The 17,610-nt window shown below is 50.3% G+C and overlaps 2 protein-coding genes across 3 annotated transcripts in view; one reads left to right on the forward strand and one right to left on the reverse strand.

Annotated features, from left to right (window-relative positions):
- Positions 1–17,610, reverse strand: part of SH3BP1 (SH3 domain binding protein 1) — a 186,868-nt gene that overhangs the window by 85,964 nt on the left and 83,294 nt on the right. The window lies entirely within an intron of this gene.
- Positions 5,947–16,888, forward strand: LGALS2 (galectin 2). 2 transcript variants are annotated; one of them, XM_050806403.1, is made up of 5 exons: positions 5,947–6,046; positions 13,578–13,695; positions 14,571–14,653; positions 16,399–16,558; positions 16,722–16,888. In XM_050806403.1, the coding sequence occupies exons 3-5, from the start codon at positions 14,592–14,594 to the stop codon at positions 16,869–16,871; spliced, it is 372 nt and encodes a 123-aa protein (XP_050662360.1). In that variant the 5' UTR covers positions 5,947–6,046; positions 13,578–13,695; positions 14,571–14,591; the 3' UTR covers positions 16,872–16,888. The 2 variants fall into 2 exon arrangements, with proteins under 2 accessions (XP_050662360.1, XP_050662359.1); XM_050806402.1 differs by lacking the exon at positions 13,578–13,695 and having other exon boundaries at positions 5,949–6,046.

Genomic DNA, 17,610 nt, shown 5'->3' on the forward strand with positions numbered 1-17,610 from the left:
ACAGACGGTTGTACACCCTCTGAGGGTGTACACACTAGGGGTGTACACCCGTTTGTGAAAGAGATCATAATTTTCAGAGGGGGAGATGACATTACTCGGAATGTCGGTAACAGGCTGTGAGTCCGCCCTGGCTCCCAGCCGACAGGGGGCGGGCCGGGGCCGCTGCTGGGGGCCGGATCGCAGGGGGCGGGCCGGGGCGGCTGCTGGGGGCGGGATCGCGGCCAGTTATTCTGGTGGCTGAGGCAGGAGAATCATTGAACCCAGGAGGTGGGGGTTGCAGTGAGCCGAGATTGCGCCACTGCTCTCTAGCCTGGGCGACAAGAGCAAAACTCCATCTCAAAATAAAAATAAAAATTAAAAAAAATAAAATATCTTTGTAGAGATGAGGTCTTTCCATGTTGCCCAGGTTGGTCTTAAAGTCTTATGCTTAAGCGATTCGCCTGCCTTGGCCTTTAAAACGTTGAGATTACAGGTTTAAGGCACTGTACCTGGCTCCCACATTTTTAATGTATAATATGAATATATTCATTTGATGAAGCTGTAAAATAGAATTACATATATGTGCACACATATTTATGTATATTAACTATGTATATGTGTGTAGGAAGGGGCGGAAGTGCCTCAGGCAGACGAAAGTCATAATGGAACCCTGGGGCCTTGTAAGGAGAACATTCCCAGAGTCCTTAGGGCTGAGACACATCTGCCAGGTGGAGATGACTGCCTCCTGCATAGCTGACACAGGTGGGGCACTGGGCTCTCTGATAATAATAAACAGCATCCGTTAAGTATTAATGAAGGGCTGGACTTTATCTGCCTTTATACTTAGTGTTCTCATTTCACACACGAGGAATCTGAACTTAGAGGTCAACTGACTTGGCCCAAGGTCACACAGTTAGGAAGAGGTAGAACCAAGATTTGAGTCCCATACTATCTGCCAAGTGGCTTTTTTTTTTTTTTTTTTTTGAGACGCAGTTTCGCTCCGTTGCCCAGGCCAGAGTGCAGTGGCACGATCTCTACTCACTGCAACCTCCACCTTCTGGTTTTAAGCGATTCTCCTGCCTCAGCCTCCCAAGTAGCTGGGATTACAGGCATCCACTACCACACCCGGCTAATTTTTGTATTTTTAGTAGAGACGGGGGTTTCACCATGTTTGGCCAGGCTGGTCTCGAACTTCTGACCTCAGGTGTTCCACATGCCTCGGCCTCCCAAAGTGCTGGGATTACAGGTGTGAGCTACCGTGCCTGGCCTGTAGCATCATTTATTATTACGTAGTCAATCCTGTTTTACTGATGTTTCACATTCTAACTCCTCCCTGAAGATGGCGGTGGGGATGACTGGCATCCAGTTAATCAGTCAGTAAAGATTTATTAAGCACAGTTACTGAATGCTGAGAACAACTTTCTGACCCTCTGTCTTAATTCAAGGGTAACATTTACAGCGTTGAGGGGAACACCTCAGAACCTGTGAGAAATGGCCAAAGCGGCAGTCAGAGGAAAATTTAGAGCCTTCGATACATTTACTAGTAAACAGAGAGGATGAAAAACAAGTGAGTGAAGCATTCAACCCAACAAACTACAAAAACAGCAGTTAAATAAAAGAAAAACTAAAAGAATGCCAGGTGCAGTGGCTCGAACCTATAATCTCAACACTTTGGGTCGCTGAGGCAGGAGGATCATTTGGGCCCAGGAGTTTGAGACCAGCCTGGGCAACACAGTGAGACTCCATCTCTAAAAAAAAAGAAAAAAAGAAAAAAGAAAAAAATAATTTTAGTTAGCTAGGTATAGTGGCATGTACTTGTGGTTCCAGTTACTTAGGAGGTTGAGGCAGGAGGATTGCTTGAGACTGGGAGGTCGAGGCTTCAGTGAACCGTCTTTGCACCACTGTCCACTCTAGCCTGGGCAACAGAGTAAAACCCTGTCTGGAAAAAAAAATGCAGAAAAAAAATATGAAGGAAACAAAAACCAAGGTCTGGTTCTTTAAAAAGATTAGTATAGGCCGGGCACGGTGGCTCACACCTGTAATCCCAGCATTTTGAGAGGCCGAGGAGGGCGAATTACGAGGTCAGGAGTTCAAGACCAGCCTGGCCAGCATGGTGAAACCCTGTCTCTACTAAAAATACAAAAAGTTAGCTGGGTGTAGTGGTGGGTGCCTGTAATTCCAGGTACTTGTGAGGCTGAGGCAGGAGAATTGCTGGAACCTGGGAGGCGGAGGTTGCAGTGAGCCGAGATGGTGCCATTATACTCCAGCCTGGGTGACGAGAGCAAGATTCCATCTCAAAAAAAAAAAAAAAAAAAAATCAGCATAGTATTATAAAATATCTGTGGACATCTATGGACCAAAGATTCTTTACTCAGGAGGGAGGGAGGAATATTTTTTCCTCCTACCAACCTTCCAGTAACAATTGCTTGGCAAAATATATCAGTTAACCCAAAATGTAGGGACTTAAAATAAGAAACACGTTTCTCATGGTTTCTTTGGGGCAGGAATCCATCTGGGGTTTAGCTGGGAGCCTCTGGCTCTGGGTCTCACAAGGCTGCAGTTAGGGTGTCGGCTGCACGAGTTGTCTCCAGGCTGGCGTGGGGTGACATCCAATGCCAAGACGTGGCTGTTGGCAGGTCCTGGTCTTCATTGGTGGTTGACTGGAGACGTCAGTTCCTTGGCACATGGGCCTCTCCATAGAGCTACTCACAGGGTGGTTTCATTGCTTCTTCCCCAGGGCAAGAGCAGAGCAGAGGGCGAGAGAGACACCGAGACAACAGTTTTTTTGTAACCTAACCTTGGAAGTGACATCCCATGACTTTTGCCATATTCTAGTATTCTTTTAGTTAGAAGCGAGTCCCGTGTCCAGCCATGCTCAAGGGAGCTGATTAGGCAAGTGTGTGATTACCAGGAGCTGGAGATCATTGGGGCCATCTCAGAGGCGACCACCACACAGAGGGCTCGAGGTCACACTGGAGGTCAAATGTTCTTTTTGCTAAGTGAGGGCAGTGCCACACACCTTGGCAGGTGCCTAAGCCAGGGATTGGCTGCTAGACAGTAAGCTCTGCTACTTTCCAGTCACATGAGTCCTGGGATCCCTAATTCCCCACCTGAAAAATGGGGTGAGAACAGAGATGAGGGCTGGAGAAAGTGGTTTGCAAAGTGCAGAATGCCCTTCAGAAGGTAGCCATTGTTAAGAGGACAAGGTTACAGAAGTGAGTATCGGGATTTCTGTTCTTCTTTTTTTTTTTTTCCTTTGAGACAAGGTTCGTCACTGTCACCCAGGCTGGAGTGCAGTGGCACAATCACGGCTCACTGCAGCCTGGATCTCCAGGGCTCAAGTGATTCTCCTACTTCAGCCTCCTAAGTAGCTGGGACTACTGGCGTGTACCACCATTCCCGGCTAATTAAAAAAATTTTTTTTTAGTAGAGACAGAGTGTCTCACTATGTGGTCCAGGCTGGTCTCGAACTCCTGGACTCAAGCAATCCACCCACCTCAGCCTCCCAAAGTGTTGGGATTACAGGGGTGAGCCATCATGCCCAGCCATTCTTTTTTCTTTTTTTTTAAATCTTTCATTGGTATAAAACATATACACAGCAAAGTATATAAATCATATGTATGGTCATGTTCTCCTGCTTTTGAACATTCTTTTAAAACAAGTGAACTTTAAGTTCCTTTAACTTTGTGTACTTTCTGGAACCTTCTATGGTGAGATAATATTATTATGATAATCAGAAAAGTGCCACCTTTAAAAGGTATAGTTTCTGTTGATTAGTTTCCAGGGAGAAAGCGTTTTAAAATTCCTTATCTCACTGGGGTTTTACCATGCCTCTGGGAGAAAGGCCGAGAGAGGATTAATTTCCTTGTGGGTGAAAGGGGGAAGTCACTCCCCACTCCGGGCTGGCAGGGGACTGAAGGTGGTGTCCTACATGGGCACTGGGCAGTGAACCACCTGCAGACTCCTGGCACCGAGGCCCCTGGGCAAGGCCAGCTCCCCACATCCTGCCCGGAGTGGCCACCGCCAACTCTGATGGAAAAGGCACTGGCTCACCAAATCCTGGGCTCTAGAAAAGTTCTTCTGGGAATCTGCCCTCCATAAGTTGTCACAATGCAGCCAAACTTTATGTCCAAATAGATTTAATGCAGCAGTATTTTTAATAGCAAAAATTTAGAATTAATGTGAGTATTCAACAGAAAGAAATTGGTTAAATAAATCCAGTTGTTGAAAGGTAGAATATTTCACAGGCGTTAAAGTATGGTTCTGAAATATAAATTTGTGGTCTTTAATGTTTCCCAAATGAAGAAAGATAAACAAATGCGCAGACAGAGGGATGTCTACAATATAAATCTGTGGAGAACCGCCTGGAAGGAAATGTGCCAATAGAGTAAGCCGGTTCCGTCCTGCCGGTGGCATTATGAGTGATTATTTTTCTTCTTATTTAATATCTCTAATTGTCTATAGTAAGCATGCCAGTTACATAAGTAACAGAAGTCAACAGCAAAGCATTTTAATCCTCCATGTCCCCCACTCAGCCCTCCCAGTCCTTCTCCACTTTTATTTATTTTTTATTTGAGACGGAGCCTCACTCTGTCGCCCAGGCTGGAGTGTAGTGGCCTGATCTCGGCTCCCTGTAACCTCTGCCTCCCGGGTTCAAGCGATTCTCCTTCCTCAGCCTCTGGAGTAGCTGTGACTACAGGTGCCCGCCACCATGTCCGGCTACTTTTTGTATTATTTATTTTTTATTTATTTATTTTTGAGACGGAATCTCGCTCTGTCGCCCGGGCTGGAGTTCAGTGTTGTGATCTCGGCTCACTGCAAGCTCCGCCTCCCGGGTTCACGCCATTCTCCTGCCTCAGCCTCCCGAGTAGCTGGGACTACAGGTGCCCACCACCACGTCCGGCTAATTTTTTGTATTTTTAGTAGAGACGGGGTTTCACTGTGTTAGCCAGGATGGTCTCGATCTCCTGACCTCGTGATCCGCCTGTCTCGGCCTCCCATAGTGCTGGGATTACAGGCGTGAGCCACCGTGTCCGGCTAATTTTTGTAGTTTTAGTAGAGACGGGGTTTCACCATTGGCCGGGCTGGTGGCTAACTCCTGACTTCAGGTGATTCACCCGCCTTGGCCTCCCAAAGTGCTGGGATAACAGGCTTAAGCAACTGCACCCAGCTCTTCTCTGCTTTTGACAATTTGTTGTAAATACTTTGAAATCTTTTCTTTGAATCCATGTATTGGTTTTGAAACCTACATGTCCGATCGGATACATAATATGGGGAGGGAAGTAGAAAACATAATGCTCTCTGACAGTGAATCATGACATCACGGAAAATTAGAAGTTTAGGCCGGGTGGTGGCTCAAGCCTGTAATCCCAGCACTTTGGGAGGCCGAGGCGGGTGGATCACGAGGTCAGGAGACCAAGACCATCCTGGCTAACACGGTGAAACCTCGTCTCTACAAAAAATACAAAAAAATTAGCCGGGCGTGGTAGCGGGTGTCTGTAGTCCCAGCTACTTGGGAGGCTGAGGCAGGAGAACCTCGTGAACCTGGGAGGCGGAGCTTGCAGTGAGCCAAGATCACACCACTGCACTTCAGCCTGGGGGACAGAGCGAGACTCCGTTTAAAAAAAATTAGAAGCTTACCCTTTTTTTTTTTTTTTCTTGCAAAGCAAATCTCTCTTTTTACAGACAAGGAAGCTGGGTTCAGTGAGGGAGGCTGGGAAAGCTGTCAAGCGGCTGCATTGCGGTTTGTGTGGGGGCAGAGATGGGGTTGCCTCCCCTCTCCCGCTCTGGGAGCGCTGAGGAGGGGGAGGCTGGGCTGGAGGGAGACCAGGAGGATGCTCCGGGCTGGGTGGGGTGGAGCTGGCTGAGGAGTCTTCTGCCTGTTTGTGCTGGGTACTGGGAGATGCAGGCGGGGAGATACCAGGTAGAAGGGGCAAAGTCCTCACTTAGGGACTTGAGGGAGTTAATGTGTAATATTCTAGGATACAAGCTTGACCACGAGGTAAGACCCTAAGCACAGGCCTCCAGGAGCCGCTGGGAGCTGCCACCAGGAGCTGTCACCATGATGGTGAGGACACCAGTTCCCCGATGCCTGCCCCACTCCGTTCATCTTTGTCTTTGCCTGGGTGGGGGCTTTTAGGGAAAACCATCGCTGTTCCTCTCTGGGCCTCAGTTTCCCCATCTGTGCAGCAAACAAGTTGGACAGAAATCTTTTTTTAAAAAACAGCATCTTGGGCCAGCCGCAGTGGCTCATGCCTGTAATCCCAGCACTTTAGGAGGCCGAGGCGGGCGGATCATCTGAGGTTGGGAGTTTGAGACCAGCCTGACCAACATAGAGAAACCCTGTCTCTGCTAAAAAAAAATACAAAATTAGCTAGGCCTGGTGGTGAATGCCTGTAATCCCAGCTACTCAGGAGGCTGAGGCAGGAGAATTGCTTGAACCTGGGAGGCGGAGGTTGTGGTGAGCCGAGATTGCGCCATTGCACTCCAGCCTGGACAATAAGAGTGAAACTCCATCTCAAAACAACAACAACAACAACAACAAAACAACAACAAATACAGCATCTTGTTCTGTCACCAGGTGGAGTGCAGTGGTGGCGATCATAGCTCACTACAGACTTGACCTCCTTGGCTCAAATAATCCTCCCACCTCAGCCTCTTGAGTAGCTGGGACCCCAGGCATGCACCACCACATTGGTTAATTTTGTTTGTTTCTTTTCTTTCTTTTTTTTTTTTTTTTGAGACGGAGTCTGGCTCTGTCACCCAGGCTGGAGTGCAGTGGCGCGATCTCGGCTCACTGCAAGCTCCGCCTCCCGGGTTTACGCCATTCTCCTGCCTCAGCCTCCCCAGTAGCTGGGACTACAGGCGCCCGCCACCTCGCTTGGCTAGTTTTTTGTATTTTTTAGTAGAGACGGGGTTTCACCGTGTTAGCCAGGATGGTCTCGATCTCCTGACCTCGTGATCCGCCCGTCTCGGCCTCCCAAAGTGCTGGGATTACAGGCTTGAGCCACCGCGCCCGGCCTTCTTTTCTTTCTTTCTTTTTTTTTTTTTTTTGAGATGGAGTCTCGCTCTGTTGCCCAGGCTGGAGTACAGTGGCCTGATCTCAGCTCACTGCAACTTCTGCTGCATGGGTTCAAGCAATTCTCTGGCCTCAGGCTCCCAAGTAGCTGGGATTATAGGCATGAGCCACTACACCTGGTTAATTTTTTTTTTTTTTTTAAAGATGGAGTTTCTGTTGCCCAGGCTGGAGTGCAATGGCACGATCTGGGTTCACCACAACCTCCGCCTCCCAGATTCAAGCAATTCTCCTGCCTCAGCCTCTTGAGTAGCAGGGATTAGAGGCATGTGCCACCATACCCAACTAATTTTGTATTTTTACTAGAAACAGGGTTTCTCCGTGTTGGTCAGGCTGGTCTCGAACTCCCGACCTTAGGTGATCCACCCACCTTGGCCTCCCAAAGTGCTGGGATTACAGGCGTGAGCCACCCCACCCATCTTATTTCTTATTTTTTGTAGAGATGCAGTCTCACTATGTTGCTCAGGCTGATACCAAACTCCTGGGTTCAAGGGATCCTCCCGCCTTGGCCTCTCGAAGTGCTGAGATTACAGGTGTAAGCCACCGTGCCCGGCTTCCAGTGATCTTTATAGAGATAAAAAAAATCTCAGTTTGGGCAATATAGTGAGACCTTGTCTGCTACATGTGCATGCCACTATGCCTCGCCTTAAAAAATTAGCTGGGGTTAGCAGCACACTCCTGTAGTCCCAATGACTTGGGAGGTTGAGGTGGGAGGATCACTTGAGCCCAGGAGGTCGAGGCTACAGTGAGCCGTAATTGCACTACTGTACTCCAGCCTGGGCAACAGAGTGAGACCTTATCTCATAGACACACACAAAATCCAAGTCTTGGAGAGCAAATTGCCCAAGGCCACAAGCTGCAAATTGCAAGTGGTTGAGTAGATTCCCACTGAGGTCTCTGCTTCTTTTTTTTTTTTTTTTTTTTTTTTTTTTTGGAGACGGAGTCTTGCTCTGTCACCCAGGCTGGAGTGCGGTGGCCGGATCTCTGCTCACTGCAAGCTCCGCCTCCCGGGTTTACGCCATTCTCCTGGCTCAGCCTCCCGAGTAGCTGGGACTACAGGCGCCCGCCACCTCGCCCGGCTAGTTTTTTGTACTTTTTAGTAGAGACGGGGTTTCACCGTGTTAGCCAGGATGGTCTCGATCTCCTGACCTCGTGATCCGCCCGTCTCGGCCTCCCAAAGTGCTGGGATTACAGGCTTGAGCCACCGCGCCCGGCCTGAGGTCTCTGATTCTTTGCTTCTACAACTGACTCTGCAGCTTTACTGTGTGGCCTTGGCCAAGTCGCTGACCCTCTCTGAGCCCCAGTCTTCCTTACATCTGTGGAATGGGATCACAGGCTGATCTTCTGAGGATTAGATGGTGTATTCATTGCCTAGGGCTGCAGTAACAAACTACCACCAAATTGTGGGTGGTTTCACACAATAGACGTTTGTTCTGTCTTGGTTTTGGTGACTAGAAGCCTAAAACCAACTGCTATGCTCCTGTTGAAGGTGTTAGGGGAGGGTTCTTTCTTGCCTCTTCCAGCTTCTGGTGGCTCCTGGCATTCCTTGACTTACATCACTCTAATCTCTGCCTTCGACTTCACATGGCCTCCTCTGTGTCTCCGTCTCTGTGTCTGTATTTCTCTCTTCTTATGAGAACACTGCTCGTATTGGATTTAGGACCAACCCTAAACCAGTTTGACCTCTTAAGTGGATTACACCTGCAAAGGAACTATTTTTTTTTTTTTTTTTTTTTTTTTGAGACGGAGTCTCGCTCTGTCGCCCAGGCTGGAGTGCAGTAGCGCGATCTCGGCTCACTGCAAGCTCCGCCTCCCGGGTTCACGCCATTCTCCTGCCTCAGCCTCCCGAGTAGCTGGGACTACAGGCGCCCACAACCGCGCCCAGCTAATTTTTTGTATTTTTAGTAGAGACGGGGTTTCACCGTGGTCTTGATCTCCTGACCTTGTGATCCGCCTGCCTCGGCCTCCCAAAGTGCTGGGATTACAGGCGTGAGCCACCGTGCCCGGCCTAGGAACTATTTTTAAATATTTCGCATTGAGGTCGGGTGCAGTGGCTCACACCTGTAATCCCGTCACTTTGGGAGGCCAAGGCAGGTGGATCACCTGAGGTCAGGAGATCAAGACCAGCCTGGCCAACATGGTGAAACCCTGTCTGTACCAAAAATACTAAAAAAAGAAAAAAGAAATAAAATTTAGACAGATATTGTGGTGGGCACCCATAATCCCAGCTACTTGGGTGACTGAGGCAGGAGAATCGGTTGAACCCGGGAGGCAGAGGTTGCAGTGAGCCGAGACCGCGCCACTGTACTCCAGCCTAGGTGACAGAGTGAGACTTCATCTCAAAAAAAAAAAGGTCACATTGACAGGTTCCAGGTGGACATGAATTTTGGTGGGGCGCTATTCAAGTGCAGGGGGGATGCAGGACGTGAACGTGCCAGGGGTCCTGCGTGGAAGGGTCTATGCCCTCATCACCCTCTGCCTCTCGGGGAGGACTGCTGTGACCACAGACTCTCCCAACCTTCTCTTTCCTGGTCATTCCACCTCTGCCTTTTCTTTCCTCTCTCTCCGTCTCCAGAGGCCACATCATCCAAATTGCTTATATGATAGATAAGGGAACCAGGGCCCAGAAAGGGGCTAGGCTGGTCCCAGGCCCCTCTACCAATTAGGGGCAGAGTCGGCACTAGAGTCTGGGTCCCCAACTCCCCACCCCCCAGCTCTAGGGACGACCCCACCCCCACGAAGTTCTGCCTGTCTCTCTCTGAGACTTTGACTCTTTTGGGTGGGGACAAGGCTCCCAGGCCTGCACCCTCCCATCGCTCTCAGCATCCCTGTTTGTCCAAGTGCACCACCGATCCTGGCCTTCCGAGTGCCTCTGCCCTGCAGCAGTCCCCACCTCTACCTTGGGGTTCGAGCTTTGCTGTTTCAGCCAGGCAGCCCCCAGGAGCTGCAAGGGGAGTGGGGGTGCTTCTTTTAGCCCAGTCCCAGCTCCCGCACCCCGGCCTGACTGTTGCAGGGCTCGGGGTGTGGGCACAGGCTGCTGGGAGGAGGCAGGGAGCCATCTCCTGATGCTTGGTGTTAGATGTGTGTGCGCGCAGGGCATACGTCTGTGAGTGCATGCTGTGTGGCAGGCACACCTGTGTTCTGCTTCTTGTTTGAGCCCCTTTGGGACTGTCCTCACTGGGTAACCTCATCTCCCAGAGGTAATGCTCTTTGTCAGCGAGAGACTGATTTTAATCCCATCTGTCTGGCTCCAAAATCTGGACCACCCCCTGTTACGTTAAGTGCAGACGTTGGGGGTTAGGTGTCCAGCCTCCAATCCCCACTTTCTCTAAAGCAGGGAGGTTTTGCCCCCAGGGAACAATGGATCCTGTCTGGAGACATTTTTGCTTGTCACAGCTCAGGGGAGGGTGTCACTGGCATTCAGTGGCTAGAGGCCAGGGATACTGCTCAACATCTCACAACACATGGGACAGATCCCAACAAAGAAATGCCTGTCCCAAACGTCCAGAGGCCCAAGGCTGAGAAGCCCTGGTCTGAGCAGCCTCGTGTCTGACATGCTGCCCACTGTCATGGCCCACTGTTCTGGGTTAAGCATTGCTGCCTCCTCCAGGCTTCTCTTCTAAAATGTACTGCCAGGCCGGGCACAGTGGCTCACACCTGTAATCCCAACACTTTGGAGGCTGAGGCAGGAGGATCCTTTGAGCCCAGGAGGTCAAGGCTGGCCTGGACAACATAGTGAGACCCCATCTCAAAAAAAAAAAATCAGCTGGGCCAGGTAGGATGCCTGTGGTCCCAGCTATTTGGGGGGCTGAGGTGGGAGGATTGCTTGAGCCCAAGAGGTCAAGGCTGTAGTGAGCTATGATTACATCACTGCACTCCAGCCTGGGTGACAGTGCAAGACCTTTCAAAAAAAAAAAAATGTATTACTGGCTGAGGTGGGAGGACCACTTGAGAGTCAGGAGTTCCAGAGCAGCCTGGGCAGCATAGCAAAACCCTATCTCTACAAAAAATTTAAAAATTAGCTGGGCATGGTGGCACACGTCTGTAGTCCTAGCTACTTAGGAGACTGAGGCAGGAGAATCGTTTGAGCTCAGGAGGCTGTGAGGCTGCAGTGAGCTATAATTGTGCTACTGCACTCCAGCTTGGGTGACAGAGTGAGACCCTGTCTCAAAAAAAAAAAAAAAAAAAAAAAACCAAGAAAGAAAAGGAAAAAAAGTCAGGTGTGGTGTCTCACACCTGTAATCCCAGAACTTTAGGAGGCCCAGCAGGGAGGATCACTTGAGGTCAGGAGTTCGAGGCCAACCAGGCCAAAGTGGTGAAACCCCGTCTCTACTAAAAATATAAGCAAAATTAGCAAGGTGTGGGTGCCTGTAATCTCAGCGACTCGGGAGGCTGAGGCAGGATAATTGTTTGCACCCAGGAGGTGGCGGTTGCTGTGAGCCGAGATCGCACCACTGCACTCCAGCCTGGGCGACAGAGTGAGACTCCATCTCAACATGTCAAAAAAAAAAAAAAAGAAAGAAAAAAAGGAAAAACAAAAGAACTTAACTGCCTGTGGGAGAGTTGGGCAATACCTTACAGTCTCCTCCTATGTGTAGCCAGTGTATCACTTCCTCCTCTGCAGAGAGGCGGTGCCTGCCAGTGAGAGGGCACTAAGGGTCTTCCCATGGCCACTGTCCTTGACTTCTGGCAGATTGCCCCAGTTCAATGAGCCCATTCAGGGCATCTCAGATTATGCTCTTTCTGGAAAAAAAAAAAAAAAAAGAAAAAAGTCAGTGAGCAGAACTCCTACAATGTAAAAGTGTCCTCTTATAAGTTGTTCTAAATCTTTGGTGCCTGTTGCATCCTGGTCAGAGCAACCCTTGCACTCTGGTCATAGATGTGAAAACTGGTCTTCGGTAATGAGGTTTTTTTTTTTTTTTTTTTAGACAGTCTTGCTCTGTCGCCCAGGCCAGAGTACAGTGGCACAATCTCAGCTCACTGCAACCTCCACCTCCCAGGTTCAAGCGATTCTCCTGCCTCAGCCTCCCAAGTAGGTAGGACTACAGACACCACCACCACGCCTGGCTAATTTTTATAGTTTTGGTAGAGACGGGGTTTTGCCATGTTGGCCAGGCTGATCTCAAACTACTGACCACAGGTGATCCACCCGACTCGGCCTCCCAAAGTGCTGGGATTATAGGCGTGAGCCACCGCACCCAGCCTTGGGTAATGAGCTTTGAAAACCCAGCTTAGAAATCTTCCCTAGTAACCACCGTGAGGCTAGAGGAGGCTCTGCTGTACAGAAATTCAGGTGCTACTTTCCTGTGGAAAATAAGGAGCAGATGAATCATAACAACAAGTAATCAAAATGATGGTCATTCGGGCAGACCACTGTCCAGAAAAAAAAGAAAAAATTTAAAAAAGAAAATTAAGGCTGGGCTTGGCTTGCACCTGTAATCCCAGCACTTTGGGGAGCTGAGGCGGGCAGATCAGTTGAGGCCAGGAGTTTCAGACCAGCCTCGCCAATATGGTGAAACCTCGTCTCTACTAAAAATACAAAAATTAGGCATGGTGGTACATGCCTGTAATCCCAGCTACTCAGGAGGCTGAGGCAGGAGAATCGCTTGAACCCGAGAGGTAGAGGTTGCAGTGAGTTGAGATTGCACCATTGCCTGGGCGACAGAGCAAGACTCTGCTAAAAAAAAAAAAAAAAACTACACACACACACACACACACACAAAACAAAAAAGGAAAAGGAAATTAAAACAATAAATGATGGTGGCTCTTTGATTTGCTGTTGGTCTATGTGAGGCCCTGTGCATGGGATTTCACAAACATGTTCTTGAATCCTCTCAAAACCAGCTTGAAGGTTGGTGGCGTCTCCCTGGTGTGACAGGGTGTGTCATACATCTGGCGTTCAGCAACAACAACAAAAATATAGAAATGGGGGTCTCGCTATGTTGCCCAGGCTGGTCTCCAACTCCTGGGCTCAAGGGACTCTCCTGTCTCAGCCTCCCGAGTAGCTGGAATGCAAGTACACACTTCCACACCCAGGCTAGCAACTGTTTTCTAAATGAATAAATCAAATTAGTCAATTTTACAGAAGGGGAAAATGAGGCTTGGAGAGAGACTTTGATGGACATATTCAGACATGGGACTTGCGGAGTTTTATAGTTTTATAGATTCTTAGTTTTTTTTCTTGTTTTTTTTTTTTGAGACAGAGTCTTGCTCTGTCACCTAGGCTGGAGTGCAGTGGCGTGATCTTGGCTCACTGTAACCCCTGCCTCCCAGCCTCAAGCAATTCTCCTGCCTCAGCCTCCCAAGTAGCTGGGACTATAGATGCGTGCTACCATACCTGGCTAATTTTTGCCTTTTTAGCACAGACGAGGTTAAATGTTAGGCAGGCTGGTGTCGAACTCCTGACCTCACGTGATCCGCCTGCCTCGACCTCCCGAAGTGCTGGGATTACAAGTGTGAGCCACTGAGCCCGGTCTTTTTTTTTTGTTTTTCTTTGAGATGAAATTTCACTCTTGTCACCCAGGCTGGAGTACAATGGTACGATCTCGGCTCATGGCAACCTCCACTTCCAGGGTTCAAGTGATTCTCCTGCCTCAGCCTCCCGAGTAGCTGGGATTACAGGTGCCCACCACCACGCCCAGGTAATTTTTGTTTTTTTTTTTTTTTTTGAGACGGAGTCTGGCTCTGTCGCCCGGGCTAGAGTGCAGTGGCCGGATCTCAGCTCACTGCAAGCTCCGCCCCCTGGGTTTACGCCATTCTCCTGCCTCAGCCTCCCGAGTAGCTAGGACTACAGGCGCCCGCCGCCTCGCCCGGCTAGTTTTTTGTATTTTTTAGTAGAGACGGGGTTTCACCGTGTTCGCCAGGATGGTCTCGATCTCCTGACCTCGTGATCCGCCCATCTCGGCCTCCCAAAGTGCTGGGATTACAGGCTTGAGCCACTGCGCCCGGCCAATTTTTGTATTTTTAATAGAGACGAGGTTTCACCACGTTGCCCAGGCTGGTTGCAAACTCCTGACCTCAGGTGATCAGTCCATCTCAGCCTCCCAAAATGCTGGGATTATAGGCGTGAGCCACTGCACCTGGCCAGATTCTTAGTTTTGGATGGGCCAAGACCTCGTGCCTCTGATACAGTCATTTTCCATATCATATTTTTGTTTCTGGCGTTCTGCAGAGGGCAGCGTGATTTAATCACTTGAACACTTTGTGGAACTGGGCAGGAAGCACTCTGTCCATTTCATCGATGGGCAAACTGAGCCTCCCCCAACTGGGCCCTGTGCCTCCTCGGGTTGGGGTGGATAACAGCAAAACAGTGCAGGGAGTGGGGAAGCTCTGGGAGGCCTTGATCAGAGCGCTCTGGCTCTGCTACTTTCCAGCTTGGTGGCCTCCTGCATCCTCATGTGGGCAGGGGAGTTATGAGACCTGCTGCTGGGTTGGGATGAGGTGGATGAAGGTGCTGGGCAAGTGTGGGATTGATTTTCTGTGGGGACTCGAGTGGAATGTTTCTCTGTTGGCTCAGGGGGAACTTGAGGTTAAGAACATGGACATGAAGCCAGGGTCAACCCTGAAGATCACAGGCAGGATCGCTGATGGCGCTGATGGGTGAGCAAGGTTTCAGGGTGGGGGGAGCCTGCAGGCCTGGAACAGGCAAGGCGGGAGGGGCGGGAGGGGCGGGCAGGGCAGCCCTGTGAACTGGTCAGGCAAGAGGGACTTCAGGCCAATGGGCCCTTTTTCACACCCTTCTCCCCACACCCCTGTTGGCCCCCACTTCATGTCTGAGGCTAGGTTTGGGGACCTGAAGAATTTCAGAGTTGATGCCATATGCTCTGTTCTTTTGCCCCAACAGCCATTGAAAGGGAAGGTGGAGAAGTCCCTGGAACTCTGCCTGGCCCCCTGCGGGGCAGGTGCCTCTAGGGAACCCCCAAATCCCCAGAGACACCACCCTCTTTACCCAGTGGAATGGCCACAGGCTGGCCTTTCATGCTTATTAAACCTGGGCAGCTGGCCGGGCGCGGTGGCTCACGCCTGTAATCCCAGCACTTTGGGAGGCCGAGGCGGGCGGATCACAAGGTCAGGAGATGGAGACCACGGTGAAACCCCGTCTCTACTAAAAATACAAAAAAAAAATTAGCCGGGCGCGGTTGTGGGCGCCTGTAGTCCCAGCTACTCGGGAGGCTGAGGCAGGAGAATGGCGTGAACCCGGGAGGCAGAGCTTGCAGTGAGCCGAGATCGCGCCACTGCACTCCAGCCTGGGCGACAGAGCGAGACTCCGTCTCAAAAAAAAAAAAAAAAAAACCTGGGCAGCCACCAGGGAAGGCTGAATGGTCTCGCTGGCATCCTCTTGGTTAGAACCAGAGGCCTCACCGCCTCCGTGAGTCACAATCCAGTGAAGGGCTGTCTCGCCTGCAGAACATGTTAGTGCCATCTTGGAACTATGCTTTATCTACTATTTTTTTTTTTTTTTTTTTTGAGATGGAGTCTCGCTCTGTCGCCCAGACTGGAGTGCAGTGGCCGGATCTCAGCTCATTGCAAGCTCCACCTCCCGGGTTTATGCCATTCTCCTGCCTCAGCCTCCCGAGTAGCTGGGACTACAGGCACCTGCCACCTCACCCGGCTAGTTTTTTGTATTTTGTAGTAGAGACGGGGTTTCACTGTGTTAGCCAGGATGGTCTCGATCTCCTGACCTTGTGATCCGCCCGTCTCGGCCTCCCAAAGTGCTGGCATTACAGGCTTGAGCCACCACGCCCGGCCCTATGCTTTATCTACTTTTGATTAGAGAGGGGGCGGGCAGATGCACATCATAGGAGCTAAGAGAAAAGTGACTTCTTTCTCCTACTTGGGCCCCTCAAGTTTGCCAAAATGTGTGGTACCCTTGGTCTGAGACTCCCGAATGAAGGCACCCCATGACCCAGAATGCCCCACTTTCAGGAACCCTGCAGGTCGAGGCCAGGATCCTGTGGTGATCTTGCCTAGAAGTCATACAACCCCGGTTGCATACCTGTAGTGACGGGGAGCTCACCACCTTAGGTTGGCTGTTTGTGGCTAAATTTAACAGGTCTTCAGATATCTAATAGATAGCATTTCTCTCTCCCAGGAGAGCCACCCCCAATTCCTGAAGCTGTCAATATAAGTTACCCTTCTCTCAACAACTTGATCCCTGCTCCAAATGGAATGTGCTACCACAGTGCTAAGTCTGAGCAGGTTGTTACCTCCCTTGTTTTAAGGCACAGATCTCAACTAACACAAGCTTTGGTTCTTCCAGCTTGTGGCCAACCAAGATCCTCTAACCCAAGCTGCTTTATCCAGGCCTGAGCCCTGAACCTCACCTGCTACCCCTTCTCCTACAGCTTTGTAATTAACCTGGGCCAGGGGACAGACAAGCTGAACCTGCATTTCAACCCTCGCTTCAGCGAATCCACCATTGTCTGCAACTCACTGGATGGCAGCAACTGGGGGCAAGAACAACGGGAAGATCACCTGTGCTTCAGCCCAGGGTCAGAGGTCAAGGTGAGGTCAAGAGGGGAAAGGGCACTGGGGATGATGTCAAGGGGAGGGCCCAGATGGAAGGGAGCCTGGCCTGGACACAGGCGCTGGCCTTGTTTGAGCCATCAGGCACTGCCCTGGTCCATTTCCAGGGCCTCCTGCCTCCTTGACATCCTCCTTTCCACAGTTCACGGTGACCTTTGAGAGTGACAAATTCAAGGTGAAGCTGCCAGATGGGCATGAGCTGACCTTTCCCAACAGGCTGGGCCACAGCCACCTGAGCTACCTGAGCGTGAGGGGCGGGTTCAACACGTCCTCTTTCAAGTTAAAAGAATAAAAGACTAACAACCGAGATTCCCCATCTGAGGTCTGAGTCACAACAGGATCAACAGCCCTTGGGTCTTGGGTGTGTCCCCCTATCTCTACCTGCAGTTCCTGCCCCAAGGCTAAAAGCAAACAAAATAATCCATTTTTATGGAGTCTTCCTGTGGCAAGAACTGCGGTTCAAGACTTCTTTCTCTCCTGGGTCCCTCGAGTTTACCAAAACATGGGATACCTCTGGTCTGAGGACCTCTGAATGCAGGCACCCCATGATCCAGAATGTCCCGCTCTCAGGGATCCTGAGGTCCCGTAGTGATCCTGCCACACATCCTCTGGTTGCACACCTCTAGTGACAGGGAGCTCACTACCTGACGTTGGCTGTTTGTGGCTAAATTTAACTGGTCTTCTGATACCTAAGGAGGGCATTTCTCTTTCTATGCGTTTTAATGCTCCTGGCATTTCCAAGATACTGAGGAGGAAACTGAGATACGAGGACACCCGGCTGCCACGTTGGGAGGCTGAGACATGCTCCCAACAGTTCTACGCACTTGTTCCTGTCTACTTGCCCCCACTATCGCCAGAGCAAATGCCACGCTACTCTGTGGGATTATGGGACAGACACCAGTCCCAGGCACCTGGGCCAGGAGCTGTTCCCGGAACTGCAGATAAGGCTCCCACCTGGGTCTCTTATCTCAGGGGCATTCCAGCCTGGTTACTCATTACCCTCCCCTTGGTGTGTCTACTTCCCTCCCCTG

Source organism: Macaca thibetana, chromosome 10 (genome assembly GCF_024542745.1).
Source record: "Macaca thibetana thibetana isolate TM-01 chromosome 10, ASM2454274v1, whole genome shotgun sequence".
NCBI lineage: Eukaryota > Metazoa > Chordata > Mammalia > Primates > Cercopithecidae > Macaca > Macaca thibetana.